This window comes from Ostreococcus tauri (assembly GCF_000214015.3).
Source record: "Ostreococcus tauri WGS project CAID00000000 data, contig chromosome 12, whole genome shotgun sequence".
NCBI lineage: Eukaryota > Viridiplantae > Chlorophyta > Mamiellophyceae > Mamiellales > Bathycoccaceae > Ostreococcus > Ostreococcus tauri.
In genome coordinates, this window is record NC_014437.2 from 197,459 (window position 1) to 212,650 (window position 15,192).

The following is a 15,192-nucleotide window of genomic DNA, read 5'->3' on the forward strand; positions in this document are numbered from 1 at the left end:
AGCGACTGATCCTGAAACGAGGCGCAATAGATACAAAAGTAAAATGATTTAATGACGCAAAACGCTTTGCACAATTTCCCGTCTCCCAGCCCACTGCGAAGTCTACGGGATCCTCATCCGGTACGTACGCGTCGAGACCCACCGAGTCCTCGTCCTCATCCACGTCGTATCGGCGTGCGTCACACAACGCGAAGTGAAATGATAGTTGTTACATGAGCGCTGCTCTAAAAATCGCAATCCGTCCTAAAGGCGTGATTGTCTTCTACGTTACCCATCACGCCAGCCTTTTGATACTGATCTACGCGGTGCTCAAAAAAGTTAGCTTTACCCTGAAGCGAAATGAGCTCCATCCAATCGAACGGGTTGACGGCGTTAAATAGCTTTGATGCTCCGAGCTGAATGAGTAGTCGGTCCGCGACGAACTCGATGTAAGTGCTCATCATGTCGGCATTCATGCCAACGAGCGAGCAACTCAGAGCGTCACACACGAACTCCTTCTCAATTTTCACCGCGTCTCCTACGATATGATGAAGCGTCGCCTCGCTGAGAGGATTCTGCAACATGCCGTACAGCAAGCAAGCGAAGTCGCAGTGCAAGCCTTCGTCTCGGCTGATGAGCTCGTTGGAGAAGGTTAAACCGCGCATCAATCCTCGCTTTTTCAGCCAGAAGATGGCGCAGAATGACCCACTGAAGAAGATTCCTTCGACGCACGCGAATCCCACCAGCCTTTCGGCGAAGCTCGCGTCGCTACCGATCCAATGAAGCGCCCAGTCTGCTTTCATCGCCACAGTCGGCACTGTGTGAATGGCGCGAAACAATTCGGATTTCTTCTTCGGATCCTTGATGTACGTGTCCAAAAGCAGCGAGTACATCTCGCTGTGAATGTTCTCGATCGCGAGTTGAAATCCGTAGAACGATCGCGCCTCTGGAAGCTGCACGTCGCTCATGAATCGCGAGCACAGATTCTCGAGAACAATGCCGTCGCTCGAGGCGAAAAACGCCAACACGTGAGACACGAAGTGCTTCTCGTTCTCGTTCAGCGTCTGCCAATCCTTATAGTCGTACGTCAAATCAACCTCCTCCGCCGTCCAAAAGCTCGCCTCCGCCTTCTTATACATCTCCCAAACCCTCGGATGCTTGATCGGAAAGAGACAGAATCGGTCCGGATTGTCCCTCAACAGCGGCTCCGCCGCGTCCCGCTCTCTCGCCGCCATCGCCCGCGCGTTCGCCGCCTCCTCATCCGCTCTCACCGCCCACGGACTCATCGCCGCCACTCTCACCGCGACCTCTTCCAGCTCGAGATGCGTGCTCGACGCGCTCCTCGACGCGCCGCCGCCCTCGCCGCCGCCGCCGTTCGCGCCCGTCGCCAATCCACCCCCCCCATCCGTCCATCGCCCCGTCTTCCCTCCATCGTCCGTCCCACCCGCGCGCGCGCACGTCGCATCCATCACCCGCGTCGTCATCGGTCGCAGATCTTCCGCGGAATCCCGCACCATCGACATGAATCGCCTCCCACCGGTGAATCGCGCGACGGTGCCGACGAATGCACCCGCGCACGAATCCACCCACGCGCGTCGATCCACCCGCGCGCGTCGCTTCGTCGGTGGATGCAATTCTTTCCCTCGCTACGCTCGAGCGACGTCGCCGTCGCCGTCGTCGCGCGCGCCGTCGTCCCGTCGCGGCGTCGCGTCCGTCGGCGACGTCGCGCGGGACGCGGGGGTGTCGAGTCCCTCCAACCACGAGTCATGACCCGTGTACACGATAAACACATACATAGGCGAACCAGCGCGCACACTATGACACACCCACGCGCGCGCGTGTGTATGTAGGGTTTAGGGCGCATCCACGATCGCGCGCGATCGCCCGCGCCCCCGCGCGCGTCGCCCGTCGCACGCCGACGCGCCATGGCGAAGATCCCCGCGCGACTGCGATCGGTGACGTACACCCTGTCGCCCATGCGCACCGGGGTCATGCACGGATTGTTCAAAGATTGGGCGAGCGGCATGGCGAAGCGCGTCACCGAGAACGCCGTGGACGTCGGGTTGTTCTGCGCGCTTCCCACGATCGCGACCGTCATGTACGCGCGCATCGCGTCGTTTGCGTCCGCGCGCGCGCGTGATCGGCGCGATCGAGAGGGTCGTGGGCGATCGAGGGACGGGACGGGCGGATGGATCGCGGACGTAGGGCGCGCGGGCGCGCGGGACGCGATCGGGCATTCGGTCGACGCGGCCGTCGTGCGCGGTGACGATGCGCGAGGACTGACGTGTGTTTGATATCGCGCGAACGCAGGTACGCGAGCAATTACAAGGAGCAAGAGAAGCTGCACCACCGGTATTAGGCTGGGGGGCGGGGCTCGCGCGCGGGACGACGCGCGCGCCGTCGACGCGCGCGTCGACGCTCGTCGCCGCGGTCGTGATTCGCTCCACGAACGCGCGCGATATGTAACCTATCATGACTTTTAGCGCTTCATCACCCGTCGGTCTCTGTGTGCCGACGACGACCCCTCGCGCGACGCGCGCCCGCCCGTCCCGAACGTCCGCGGACGAGCCGCAGTCGACGGCGCGCGCGCCATGTCGGCCGCACCGGCCGACGGCGACTCCGACGTCGATGATGGTTTCTACGAGCGCGCCCCTAGCGACGAAAACGACGAAAACGACGCGTCCAGAGCGAGAGATTCCGGAAGTGATTGGAGAGAAATTCTCTCAACCGTCGACGTCACGCGCGCGATGGACGAGGTCTTCGGAAGAGCGAGCGGTGCGTCCGGGGATGGACTTTCAATGGGCGTGCGCGCGCCCACGTGGGCCGAGGACGCGCGCGCGGAGGCGGAGCAGAGGGAGGAGCGGCGGTTCGAGGCTGACTTGGCGGCGGCGATCAGCGCGTCGTTGGGAGAGAAGCAGAGCGCGACTGATGACGGTGGAAGAGGGGAAAGCGGGATGATGGAAGAGGAACGCGCTATGTTGGAGGCGCGGCGGCAGAGTTTGCGAGAGCGGTTCGGGGGTTCGGCCATGGCGGAGCGGTTTTACTCGCGGTATTCGCTGAATTTTTCAGAGCGCCTGGCGGATGGCTTCTATAGCATTTATCCGAATCCAGTGGATGGCACGTTTCCGAAGACGTTCGATCTCGAGTCCCTGCGCGCGTTCGTCGCCGATGACGGCGAGGGCGAGCGTGAGGTGTCGATTGTGGACAGAAGCACGGATCTTTTATTGCAAGAGTTTGACGCAGAGTGCTTTGATTTAATAGGCCACATCGATGACAGATGCGATGCTTCTCCAGAGCTCGCTCGCCTCGTAGCCGAGAGAATGGGTGGTCCTGCGGAGAGCGACGAGACGCTACGAGAGCGATGGGAAGTCGAGCGTCGACGACTCAGCAAAGAGCACGGCGGCGCTGTTTTTCCCATTGGTTCCATCAAGGTTGGTTTGCAACGTCACAGGGCGCTTCTCTTTAAGAGCGTGGCGGATTTCTTAGAAATCCCGTCGCAAATCGTGCGCGGAAAGTACTACTGCGGTCACGACGACGGTGTGATGATCATCGTCATGTGCGGCGGAATGAAGCGCATGCTTAATCTGATGGATTCGCCCGGCCGCATGCAGCAGCCGTTCAACTCCGACTCAAAGACTCCTTCAGTGTACTCCGACAGCGGTCGCATGTCTCCAGACAACACCGCCGACGCTGGTCACTTTGGCGTCATGCCGCAGGAAAACTTGCCATCGCACGAGACGAAGGAAACGCCTCTTCGATTGCAAATCGCTGTCGACTTGACCATCGATCCCTCGCAAATTTTACTCGGCGAGCGCATAGGCATCGGCTCCTTCGGAGAAGTCCATCGCGCGCTCTGGCGCGGAACAGAGGTTGCGGTGAAAAGATTCCTTGATCAGGATATTTCTCGAAATCTTCTCGATGAGGTGACTTTTGAGATCGATATCATGCGAAGGCTGCGGCATCCGAACGTCGTCCTACTCATGGGCGCCGTCACTGTGCCTGGGAACTTATCAATCGTGACCGAGTTCTTGCATCGCGGCTCTCTGTTCAAGCTGTTACATCGAGAGCAACCTCCTGCCGTCGCGGCCGCATTGGACAATCGGCGAAGAATGCGTATGGCCATGGATGTCGTTCGCGGCATGCACTACTTACATTCGTTCGAACCGATGATTGTTCACCGAGACTTGAAGTCGCCAAACCTTCTTGTTGACAAGTCATTCGTCGTCAAAGTTTGCGATTTCGGTTTGTCTCGCATGAAGCGAAACACCTATCTCAGCTCGAAGACGAACGCCGGAACTCCTGAGTGGATGGCGCCCGAGGTACTGCGCAATGAAGCCAGCGACGAGAAGGCTGACGTTTGGTCCTTTGGGGTCATTCTCTGGGAATTAGCTACCGTTCTCGAGCCTTGGCAGGGACTGAACCCGATGCAAGTCGTCGGTGCGGTCGGATTTGCTGGGAAGCAGCTCGAGATTCCCTCAGACGTCGACGAGGTTATTGCGAACATGTGCCGAGACTGCTGGCAAACAAATCCGCGCGAGCGACCGAGTTTTGAGCACCTCGCAGAGTCGCTCCGCTCCGTGCCACTCGCGCCAAGTCTCCCGAGCGACCCCCCGAGCAGAGAACGTTCGCGTCTCACGGTCCCCACGGTCCCCCCGGTACCCGAAGAAGCTTCGAAACCCAATCCGGATGATTGGTCGGACGACCGCTTTCGCGTCTGAGACCCACCTCGTGTAACTTGTAACTCGTATCATATCATCCCCATCCTTCACACTCCGCCGCTCGAGCGTCCGATGAGAGCCGCGGCTAGGAAGGCCGTTGGCCTCGGCCTTCTCCCCGCCGCCCGAGCCACCTCGGTTCGCGCCCCGACGCTCGCACGCGCCGAAGCGACTCCTCTCAGAACGCTCGCCCATCAGCGCGTGCACGCGCGCCGCCTCCACGACGCCAACTCCATTCCCCCGGAAGATCGACGGCGCGCGATGATGATGAGCGCGCCGCTGGGATTCCTGGCCGGCGCGTTCGGGAGCTGCGTCGGAGTCGGTGGTGGAGCGCTCGTGGTCCCAGTGCTCGCGAGCGCGACGGCGGCGCCGCAGCGCGTGCTGAGCGGGACGACGCTCGTGGCAGTGGTCAGCACGGCGATCGTGAGTGCAACTCGGTTCGGGAGCGAAGGGCTTATCGATGTAGAGGCGGCGGCGATTTTAGGGGGGGCGGCGATGCTGTCGGCGCCGATGGGGGCGAGGATGACGGCAAAGATGAACTGCGAAGCGCTGAGGCGGACGTTGGCGTTTTTTCTGCTCTTCGCGGCGCCGCTTGTGCCAATGAAGGCGTTGGCGTTTAAGATGAAAGAGAGCGATGATAACATGAAGGATAAGGTTCGGGCTTTCGACGCGAAGAGCTCGGCGCCGCAGCTGGTGGCGATCGGTATGACAGCGGGTGTCGCTTCTGGTTTGCTCGGCATAGGCGGAGGCACCATCGTGACGCCATTGCTCGCGCTGGTGACGCCACTGCCGCAAGCCGCGGTACTCGGAACATCACTCTTAGCCATGATTCCACCCTCCGTGGTGGCTTTAGCGACGCATCACAGGATGGGGAATGTAGAGCCGAGAATGGGGGCCGCACTTGCTTTCGGCACGGCTCTTGGGAGCGCGTTCGGAAGCTCGTTCGCGGTAGATGCGCCACGCGGGGCGCTGGAGGCCATGTTCTTCTTTGGCATGCTATTTCTATCTCGTAGCACGTTCCGAGCGCTGAAAAAGCTTTGAAAGAGTTGTACATCATTTACACACATGCGTTGTTACTGAAATTGTTCACATTAATCAATGTACTTTGAGCCCTGTGCCTCGACGACCCAAGCGTCCATGTCTCTCTGGAACTCCTCCTCGTTTGTGGATGCGAGTCTGTTGTTCGTTGGCATCGGCGGCGCGAACGCATCGCCGGTGAGAAGCTTTCGAATCAAGAGCTGGGATGTTTGCGGACGGAACTGCGGGCACATGTGCCCGGCGCCGTGTATGGTGATGAACGAGAGATTGTTCTCGTAATCGACGACGTGGCCGGCAAACTGCGCCCCGGCGTCAATTGTCGCGAGATCAGGCCCGTAAAGCAGCGGTTTCTCTTGAAGAAGCGACGCCGGAACTCCAGAGGCATTGAAGAAGTACGGTCGCTGTGAGCCGCCCTTGAGCTCTGCGAAACCAACCTTGATGATTGCTTCGCGAGTACCTTCGTAAGATACGCAAGGATCTGTGTCACCATTATACACGATGGTTCGTTCCAATCTTGGCGAGATGCTTCGATAGAAATCGATCATGCTCTGCGTCGACGTGTCTGCGTCGTCGTTGCACGCGGCCCAAGACTTTGTGTACAACCAGTTGTCGGTCGGACCGGGCCATTGCTTCGCCGCGGATTCGTCCACGTGGAGCGCCTTGCGAACATCACCACGCATCATCCACTGCGTCGTCATGTAATCGAGAGTGCCGGGTACGTTTTCTCCGCCCTCAGCAAGTGCGGCGGGACCAAACAACGATAAATCGTTGATCCATGCAAATCGCCAATCCTGGCTGAACGCGTTTGACGTTTGCCACAGGAACTTGCGATGTGCAACTTTGCACTCCTCAGAAGTACCCTTATCCACGACATGATCAAACACCTCGAACAAAGATTTCTTCAGAGTCTTCTTCTTCCACTTCCCGTGTGTCAGTGGTTTTGTGTAACGATGGTTGCATGTGTGCCAAAGAAGTTTGAATTCCGTCTCTGGAACGAAACCATACTTGTGTCCGTACCAAAGCATGTCCATTGAGTCTTTCTGTGACTCGTTGTCGGTGCACGGATCCCCCACGGCGACGCCTGCGAGGGGAATCCTCGACTCATTGCCGCTCTGCGCGTCGTTGTAATCCAAAATTGAACGAGCCAATGTAGGGACGTACACGCCGGCGTACGATTCACCGGTGAGATAAAGCTTGTTTCGTCTGAGCTCGGGAAACTTCTCGAAAAAGCTCACTACGGCCGCCCGAGCGTCCGCGGCCGTGCTGATGTCATCATTGGCGCAATCGCCGCCTCGCGTCATCTCTTCGCAGTACGACCATCCCACGCCCGCCGGTGACTCCAATGCCACGAAATTCGCGTGTTTGGTCCAAGAGAACGGATTACGCATTAAACCACCCGTGGCGTTGATCAACAGCGGTCCCTGCTCCTGTAAAAATCCTAGCAAAGAACTCGATCCTGGTCCGCCGTTGAACCAAAACACAGTTGGCTCCGTTAACCAGTCAGCCGTCTCCTTCGCCGCGAACCAGTAATGCAGCATCGTCCCCGGAGTCGAACTCGACGCATCCAAAAACCCCGAGAACTGCGCCGTGGGTGGCGCGCCGTAACCGGGGAGCTCGCGCACGGCGTCGGCGTCGCGAGTTGTTTTCGTCAAACGAAGATGATTAAAATCACGATCCAATCGCACCCGCGCGCCGTCCACGCCCCCACCGCGCGCGCTCAGCGCGATGATCAGAATTATCCACACACGCACGCCCATTGTGCACGCGCGCGTCGTCGCTCGAGATACCGCACGCGTGTCGTGGAGTCGCAACTCTTCATCACGTGTTCGTTGGTTTTCAGCTCCCTGGAGACACGAAACGAACGCGAGTGCGCGACGCACGGCTTCGTTCATCGATGACGGACGACGATGACGTCCTCAAGCAAGCCAGGGGTCTTCCCATCGCGCAACGCGTGAAGCACGCGCACTGGAAGGCCCGCACGGAGGCGTTCGATGAGATGAAAGCGACGTGCCAGCGACATTCTGATTACGCCGACGCCGACGTCCTGCGCGCGTTCGGTGCGCTCGCGACCGCGTTCGTCGACGCGTGTAATGACGTGGAAGATACCGACGTGATGACTGGCGCGATATCGGCGAGGGCGAGCGAACGTTGGAGAGATTTGAGATTCAAACGACTGACAGCTGACGCGTTGGCTCGAGCAGGCGAGTGCGCCGCGAGCGCGTGCGCGGACGGGAACGCCGCGGCGCTGGACGCGGGGACGGAGGCTGTGGTGGCACTTTTGACGATCGCGGATACCTCGTACGCAGATCGCGAGGGGGAGGCGATTTTGGCGGGCGTGACGACAAAGGGGTTCGGCGGACGGCCGCGGGCGCAGGCGGCGGCGACAGAGTGCTGCATGCTTTTGATCGAGCTCGAGCAGGGAGAAGCAGTGATCGACGCGCTTTTGAGAGCGACGGGACACAAGGTGCCTAAGATTGCGCTGGCGGCGACGAACGCGATATTGGGGGCAGTGCGGGACTTTGGCACGCCCAAGGTTGTTCCGGCGGCTTCGATTTTGAAGGGATTGGCACCCTTATTCGACGCCAAGGATGCGAAGGTTCGAACCGCGGCTAAAGATATCACAGTGGAGATGACGAAATGGTTAGGCGCGCAGGCGGTGAAGCGGGATTTGATCGATAAAATGCGAGCAGGCATGCAGGCGGACGTGAACAAGGCCATCGCCAACATTCAATCTGGGGCGCAGGCGCGTCGATTCTTGCGCAAAGATCAACCGGCGGCGGATGACGCGCCGGTGGCGGCAGAGGCGCTGTCAAGAGATAGCGGCGTACAAGACGTATCGACTTCCGAGACATCGGTGCCGGTCGCCGCGCCCGACGCATACGAATATTCCGAACCAGAGTCGATTTTGCCGCTTCTGGAGAAGCCAGGAGAGGGGGAAAATCCAAAGTTTTGGGATGGAATCGTCAGTAAAAAATGGCAGGAACGCCTCCACGCGCTGCAGACGCTGACGAAAGTAGCGAGCGTGCCGAGATTAGCCGTCGCTGATTACGGCGACGTTTCCAAGGCGCTGAAGCAGGTCATCACGAAGGATAGCAACGTTGCATGTGTCGCAGAGGCGGCTCGCGCCGCCGCCGCACTGGCCAGAGGCGCACGCAAGGAGTGGACGCGCGATGCGCGAATGTTGTTACCGGGCATGCTCGATAAATTGAAGGATAAGACGGCGACGGTGATTGAGGTGTTGCAAGGTGCGCTGAGCGAGTTTTGCAAATATTGTTTCGAGCTAGTGGACGTCGTGGACGACGTGTCCGTCGCGTTGACACATAAAGTTCCCAAAGTTCAGATTGAGACTCTCAAGTGGTTAGCGAGATCGTTCGAAGATATGAAGTGCGCTGAAGTTAGCCCGTTACATAAGAGTTTCGGGCCGATGATCGTAAAATGTACGAGCGCATCGAACGGAGATGCTAGGAATAGCGCAATGGAAGCCATCGCATCGTTGGCAAAAGTAAGCGGCGGCATCAAGCCCATTAATTTCTTACTCATGGATTTGGACGCGGTAAAACGGAGTAAAATAGAAGAGTTAGCGTCTTCTAATTCGTCGGCGCCGGTATCGGTGCCGGCGCCACAACTGACCGTTCAACGCTCGAACACAACCAAAGTGTCGGGCCCTCAAGCGGAGCGGCAGCCAATCGCAAAGGCTATCCAGCCGGTAGTGGGGAACGAACCGCTGATAGCGCGCACCGCGACAAATATTGCAGAAAGCGTATCTTCCATATCGAAGGATGACGCTGAGGCGCGTGTCGTCGCCATGCTCACCGCAGACGTCGTCACTGGTCTGAAGAGTGCAGATTGGAAGGAGCGCCTTGTGGCGATGAATTCAGTCCTTCATAAGGTTCGGGCGCTAGATGACGCTGCGAGCGATGCATTTGATGCACTTGCCATTGGACTTGCCTCTTTCCCAGGTTGGAGCGAAAGCAACTTTCAGGTGATGGATAAAATGTTTGAAACGTTGGAGATCCTGAGCACCAAGTCCTGCTTTGAATTCAGGCATGCTGCGGCAGCGTTTGACGTTCTCGGTGAAAAACTTGGTTGTTTTAAGCTCGGATCCCGAGCCGCGTCGACATTGATGTCATTTTCAGAGGCACTTGGGCCGAAGATGATAATGTCGCGTCTTCGAGAGAGAGCGGGGAACCATAAAGCTCCGAAGGTGGTCGTCGGCGCGTTGAATTGGGCTGGTGCAACCGCGATGGAGTTTGGTTCTGAGTGTCTCGACGTCGAAATGATGTTACAGTGGGCTCGAGAAGCGATGGAAACACCGAACCCCATGATTAAAGGCGCCGGTGCAAAGCTCGTCGGGGCACTTCACGCCGTCGTTGGTCCGACCGTCAAGCATGGTCTCGGCGGTCTGAAGGATGCTCAGATGAGAAGTCTGGAGGTGGAATTCGCAAGAAATCCGTACGAGTGCGATATCACGCCAAAAAGAAAGGTTAGAGCGGCCAAGGTTTCTTCACCCACGGCGACTCGTACTGAGCCAACGCCGATGGTGGCGCCAATCGAATCGGCACCAGCTCTTGTCAATGAAGAGCCACGAACAGACATTAGCAACAGAGTTAACGATGGTTTCATCAACAATATGAATGATTCAAATTGGAAGACTCGAGCGGCGGCTTTGGAAGACATTGGGATCATTCTGAACAGTGTGAATAATCGTATCTCGCCGAGCGTGGGTGACTTGTTCAAGAACCTTAGCGCACGCTTTGCAGATTCAAACCGCAACGTCGGAGCGACGGCTCTAAATGTCGCAGGTGAGGTTGCTCTGGCCATGGGAGGACCCGTGGAAAAGATCGGTCGAAATGCTCTATCGGAAGCTGTCAAATACTTTGGCGATAGTAAGAAGAACGTACGAGAAGCCGCGTTAAAAGCGTGCACGTGCTGGGTCACCGCTGCTGGATTATCAAAAGTTCTTCCAACCATCGCAGAAAAGTTTCAAGAGTATTCGGCAAAGATCACCGCCGAGGGTAAAAAGGAAGTCGTCGAGTGGTGTTCGACGATGTATAGTCAACACGAAGGCGTCGAAGACACCGTGTGCGCGAGTGCTGTGCATATAGCGGCCGTTGGATTGATGGACAAAGCTACAGAGTCTCGCAAGGCAGGTACAGCGCTCATGGATGCGATTCTTGCCAAGGTCGACGCCGAAGCAGTTCGCAGCGCATCAAAATCTCTCAAAGGCGATGTATCGAGCGCGATAGACGCTTACTTCAATCGCGGTCAATCGAAAACCTTGGCTTTTCGGGCGGCTGGAGCAGCCGTGGTCGCCGCAAATGCGCTGAAGACCACCGCCGCGGAGCGAAACGCGGCGCGGAAAGCAGTGACGCTGGGCGGTGGCTCTAGGACGAGTGAGGCACCAATGTCAGTTCCGAACGGGCCGGTTTTCCTGAAAGACGCGGAGAAGGCCGTGCGCATACGTAAATATCCTCGCAAGGCTATGAAGTTTGAACCGCTGCGCGATGACGACATATCTCTGCTGACGAACGAGCTCAAGACTGCTTCTCAAGCTTACATCCGCGCAGACGTGCACAAGCTGATGTTTACGAACGATATGAAGGCACATCTCGCAGCGCTCGATGCCCTTGAAGAGGCTATCAAATCGGATGAAGCGGAGTTGATCAACAGCCTCGATCTACTAATTCGATGGCTCGTGCTGCGCATAAGCGAATCGAGTCCAAACACGCAAGTGCTCACTCGCGTTCTCGAGGTTGTCCTGGCAGCGCTGCATGCCGTATGCGATTTGGACTACAAACTCGTCGAACAAGAGGCTGCGATTTTGCTTCCCGTTTTCGTCGAAAAGTCTGGCCACAACATCGAGACCATTCGAGACAAGTTCCGCAAAATCTCTAGAGCGATTCCGACGGTGTACTTGGCGTCCAAGTTTGTCGGCTACCTCACCACGGGCATGGTTGAGACGAAGAGCTCTCGCACTCGCGCCGAATGTCTCGACGAAGTCAGTCGGTTAATCGAGCGTTACGGCATGCTCGTGTGCTTGCGAGAGGACAAAACATTAGAACACGTCGCGAAGTTTGTGGAGACGAGAGATATGAGCCTCAGGAATTGCGCTTTGAATTGCCTTGCGTGTGCGTACAAGGTTGCTGGAGATTTAGTGTGGAAACGCATCGGTCAACTTCCAAGCGAGCAAGTCAGAGAGGTTGTCAGCGATAAGTTTGCTCGTGTCGCAAAAGAAATGACTTTGAACAACGAGGGTGCGCCTGGAGACTGGGTGAACTTCAATCCAATCCCCATCACGAGCGCGCTAGAAGGCGCGTCGGTTAGCAAGAGCGTGGATGTTTCAACTCTCGCATCGTCAAGGTTGGCCAACATGTTGGCGAGCAGCGCGACGATCGAAGGAACCAATTCTTCAAAGGACCGCGGCATAAACATGCTGTCGCAGTCAATTTCAGTGCTGCCTTCGCAACGTCCAATCTCGGCGCGTTCGCTTGACGTGGAGATGTCAGACGTGCCCATGCGAGCTCCTGCGCCTGAGTTCACTGAAGAGCGCGTCTTGATTGGGGCGCGTACACCGAACGAGACGACTCTGACAAGGCCCAAGACGAGCGTTACAGAAGTCAGTGCGAGCGCGTGGTCCAGGGCATTAACGGGTGTTAATGATCTTGACGAACAAGTCGCCGTCGAGGCGATGAAAGCGGTCTGTCACGAAATTGTGAAAGTGAAAGACGACGTTGCCGCGCACGCCGAGATGGCGCATGACATCGAGGCCATCGTTCAATCTATGGTGAAGAGAATCGAACACATCTTTATCACCGCCATAGCGACGCCGACAAAGGGGACGCGCGCGTGCCGATACGTCCTGAACGCATTGATGCACGTATATCAAGACCGCGCTTTTGCCACTGCGATCTCAGAGCCGACACAGCGTGAGTTCATCGAGCAGCTGATTCGCGTGATTTTAGACGAGCGCGTGGCAAAGCTCGAAGATGGAGAGTCGTTGATGAAAGCGGCAAATATCTTGTTGATCGCCATGATGGAAAACTGCACGAGGTCGTTTTCGTTCGTTGCATTCGTGACGCTACTTCACAATCGACCGGCGAACGTTCCGACGCAGTTTGATTCAATGCTTGTCAAGTGCCTGATCAAACTGACGCGCTCACTGCAACTATCGGTCGACAACGTACACATCCCGACCATCATCGGAGCTATTCATGGATACTTTGAAGCTTTCGGAATGGACGAGATCAACGCGCGCGCAAAGTTGGACGATCAAGGTTTGCGCGCTATCAAGACGCTGCTGCACGAGATCACTGCGCGTGTCGGAGACAATGTGTACGACTATTGCTCGAGCATTCCGTCTCGCACTTCGATACCGACACCGATCATATACTCTTTCATCGGCGTGAATTTGATGGCGCCCAACTCGACAGCGTCGCCGTCTGTTCAGCCCATCAAGCTGGCCTCGCAGCCGACTCCCGGGTCGAGCGTGAAGAGACGGTTGGTGGCAATCTTCAAGAAGATTGGCGAAAAGGGGACGACGAGTCAAGGATTGGAAGATCTCTATACGTTCACGAGAGATCATCCAGAGGAGGATTTGACCCCACACCTCGAGCGCACGAGCGAGGCGTTCCAGATGTACATCAAGCGCGGTTTGCAGAAGGTCGAAGCTGTGCACCTGCGGAAAAGTCCGAGCGTCTCGGTAACCGCTCCGATCAACCCTTCGCCGGTTGCCGAGGCGAAATCAAGCGCCGCAGTGTACAGAGAGCGTTTAGCGCAGCTTCAGGATAATATTGGCGTCGAGATCGCTCCAGCGAAACCGAGCGAAACGGACGACGCACTCTCGGATCTCGAAAGACTCAGACGACGAATGAACTCGATCAACGCGAAGGCCACTGGGCAGGAGCTCCCTTCATAAGACGATGAAATAACAAAAGTGTGTTGATCTATTCGGTTTCCGCGTTTTCGTTGGATCGACTCCCATCGCATCGCCTTGCGCACTTAGTTCTTGCGGTTTTGAATGTAATCGGCGAGACCGATGAGGGGTCGAACCTTCACTGGATCGAAGCCCTCCAACTCCGCCTTCGCCTTGCTAATGAGGTCTGCGGCGATGCGCTTGGACTCTTCCATGCCAACTAAACTCGGGTAGGTGGTCTTACCGACGGCTACATCCTTACCCGCGGTCTTACCGAGCTCTTCACTACTCGCTGTGCAGTCAAGGATGTCATCGACGACTTGGAACGCTAACCCGATGTTTTGCGCGTATCGTTCTAACTTGCCAATTTGCTCCTCGCTCGCCCCCCCGAGAATCGCCCCAGCCGTGACACTCACCTCAAGAAGCGCCCCGGTCTTGTGCGCGTGAATGTACTTCAACGTATCAACCGTCACGTTCTCCGGACCCGCACCCTCCGACATGATATCCACGACTTGGCCCCCGACCAACCCTTCGCTCCCGACGCACTTACCAACGTCCACAATCACGCGCAACACCTTCTCCGCGCTCGCACCCTTCGTTTCTCTTCCGATGTACTCGAATGCGTGGCTCAATAAAGCGTCACCGGCTAAAATCGCCATCTCCTCCCCGTACACCTTGTGGTTCGTCGGCTTGCCTCTCCGAAAGTCGTCGTTATCCATGCTCGGCAAATCGTCGTGAATCAGCGACATGGTGTGAATCATCTCCAGCGCGCACGCCGTCGGCATCGCCGTCTCCATATCACCACCCACGAGTTCGCACGCCGCCAAACACAGCGCCGGTCGAATCCGCTTCCCCCCCGCGAGCAGGGAGTATCTCATGGATTCACTCAGACGCTCCGGGTAATGCACCGGCACGCTCGCGTCGAGCGCCCGCTCAATCTTCGCGTTCACGCCCTTGATGTACGCATTAAATTCACGCTCACTGTCCGCGCTCGTCGACGACGCCCCGCTCGTCGCCGGCGCGCTCGCCTCCGTCCGCGCGCGCCGCGCATCCGTCCCGCGTCGACCACCGATCGCGCGCCGCGCCACCACGCGCGCGCTCGGCGCCCGCGCGGTGCTCCGCATCGCCCTCGGCGCGCGCGACGCTCGGGTAAAATACACCGCGCCCGTCGCCGCCCCGCGCGCGCGCGCGGTGCCGTGTGACGCGTCACGCGCGCGCCGGCGTCCCGCGCCGCGCCCGACGCTTATCTCTTCACGTCGGGAGAGACACGGGGCGGGGATCTCTCGGATCTCCTCGAGATCTGTCACGGCGAGTCATGACCGGTGACATCGAGAGACGCATCCGATCCGAGGTCTTGGCCGGGGCGGGGCTTTGACGAAAACCCATACGCGTCCGAATGCGCGTGCGACCGGGGCGGGGCTTTGACGAAAACCCATACGCGTCCGCACGCGCGCGCGACCGCCGGGCGACGAACGCACGACGCGCCATCGCGCGACGAGCGGTCGACGCGCGCGATGGCGCGCGCGGGACGATGCGTGACGCCCGCGA

The 15,192-nt window shown here is 58.0% G+C and overlaps 7 protein-coding genes across 7 annotated transcripts; 4 read left to right on the forward strand and 3 right to left on the reverse strand.

Moving 5' to 3' along the window:
* Nucleotides 1-224: 224 nt before the first annotated feature.
* Nucleotides 225-1,502, reverse strand: OT_ostta12g01230 (Ferritin-like superfamily; the record flags this gene model as incomplete). Its single annotated transcript, XM_003082226.2, has 1 exon — nucleotides 225-1,502. One exon carries the CDS (start codon nucleotides 1,500-1,502, stop codon nucleotides 225-227), a length of 1,278 nt encoding a protein of 425 aa, XP_003082274.2.
* A 402-nt stretch (nucleotides 1,503-1,904) lies between these two features.
* Nucleotides 1,905-2,338, forward strand: OT_ostta12g01240 (Cytochrome b-c1 complex subunit 8, plants; the record flags this gene model as incomplete). Its single annotated transcript, XM_022982847.1, has 2 exons — nucleotides 1,905-2,077; nucleotides 2,290-2,338. The coding sequence occupies 2 exons, from the start codon at nucleotides 1,905-1,907 to the stop codon at nucleotides 2,336-2,338; spliced, it is 222 nt and encodes a 73-aa protein (XP_022840069.1).
* Nucleotides 2,339-2,570: 232 nt separating this feature from the next.
* Nucleotides 2,571-4,697, forward strand: OT_ostta12g01250 (Armadillo repeat-containing protein 3 and Serine/threonine-protein kinase CTR1; the record flags this gene model as incomplete). Its single annotated transcript, XM_022982848.1, has 1 exon — nucleotides 2,571-4,697. The coding sequence occupies one exon, from the start codon at nucleotides 2,571-2,573 to the stop codon at nucleotides 4,695-4,697; it is 2,127 nt and encodes a 708-aa protein (XP_022840070.1).
* A 72-nt stretch (nucleotides 4,698-4,769) lies between these two features.
* On the forward strand, nucleotides 4,770-5,735 carry OT_ostta12g01255 (Transmembrane protein TauE like; the record flags this gene model as incomplete). Its single annotated transcript, XM_003082229.1, has 1 exon — nucleotides 4,770-5,735. The coding sequence occupies one exon, from the start codon at nucleotides 4,770-4,772 to the stop codon at nucleotides 5,733-5,735; it is 966 nt and encodes a 321-aa protein (XP_003082277.1).
* A 50-nt stretch (nucleotides 5,736-5,785) lies between these two features.
* Nucleotides 5,786-7,489, reverse strand: OT_ostta12g01260 (Peptidase S10, serine carboxypeptidase, active site; the record flags this gene model as incomplete). The annotated part of the gene is made up of 1 exon (XM_003082230.1): nucleotides 5,786-7,489. One exon carries the CDS (start codon nucleotides 7,487-7,489, stop codon nucleotides 5,786-5,788), a length of 1,704 nt encoding a protein of 567 aa, XP_003082278.1.
* A 137-nt stretch (nucleotides 7,490-7,626) lies between these two features.
* Nucleotides 7,627-13,647, forward strand: OT_ostta12g01270 (Armadillo-type fold; the record flags this gene model as incomplete). The annotated part of the gene is made up of 1 exon (XM_003082231.1): nucleotides 7,627-13,647. The coding sequence occupies one exon, from the start codon at nucleotides 7,627-7,629 to the stop codon at nucleotides 13,645-13,647; it is 6,021 nt and encodes a 2,006-aa protein (XP_003082279.1).
* An 83-nt stretch (nucleotides 13,648-13,730) lies between these two features.
* OT_ostta12g01280 (Polyprenyl synthetase) lies at nucleotides 13,731-14,768 on the reverse strand (the record flags this gene model as incomplete). The annotated part of the gene is made up of 1 exon (XM_003082232.1): nucleotides 13,731-14,768. One exon carries the CDS (start codon nucleotides 14,766-14,768, stop codon nucleotides 13,731-13,733), a length of 1,038 nt encoding a protein of 345 aa, XP_003082280.1.
* Between the last annotated feature and the right edge of the window lie 424 nt (nucleotides 14,769-15,192).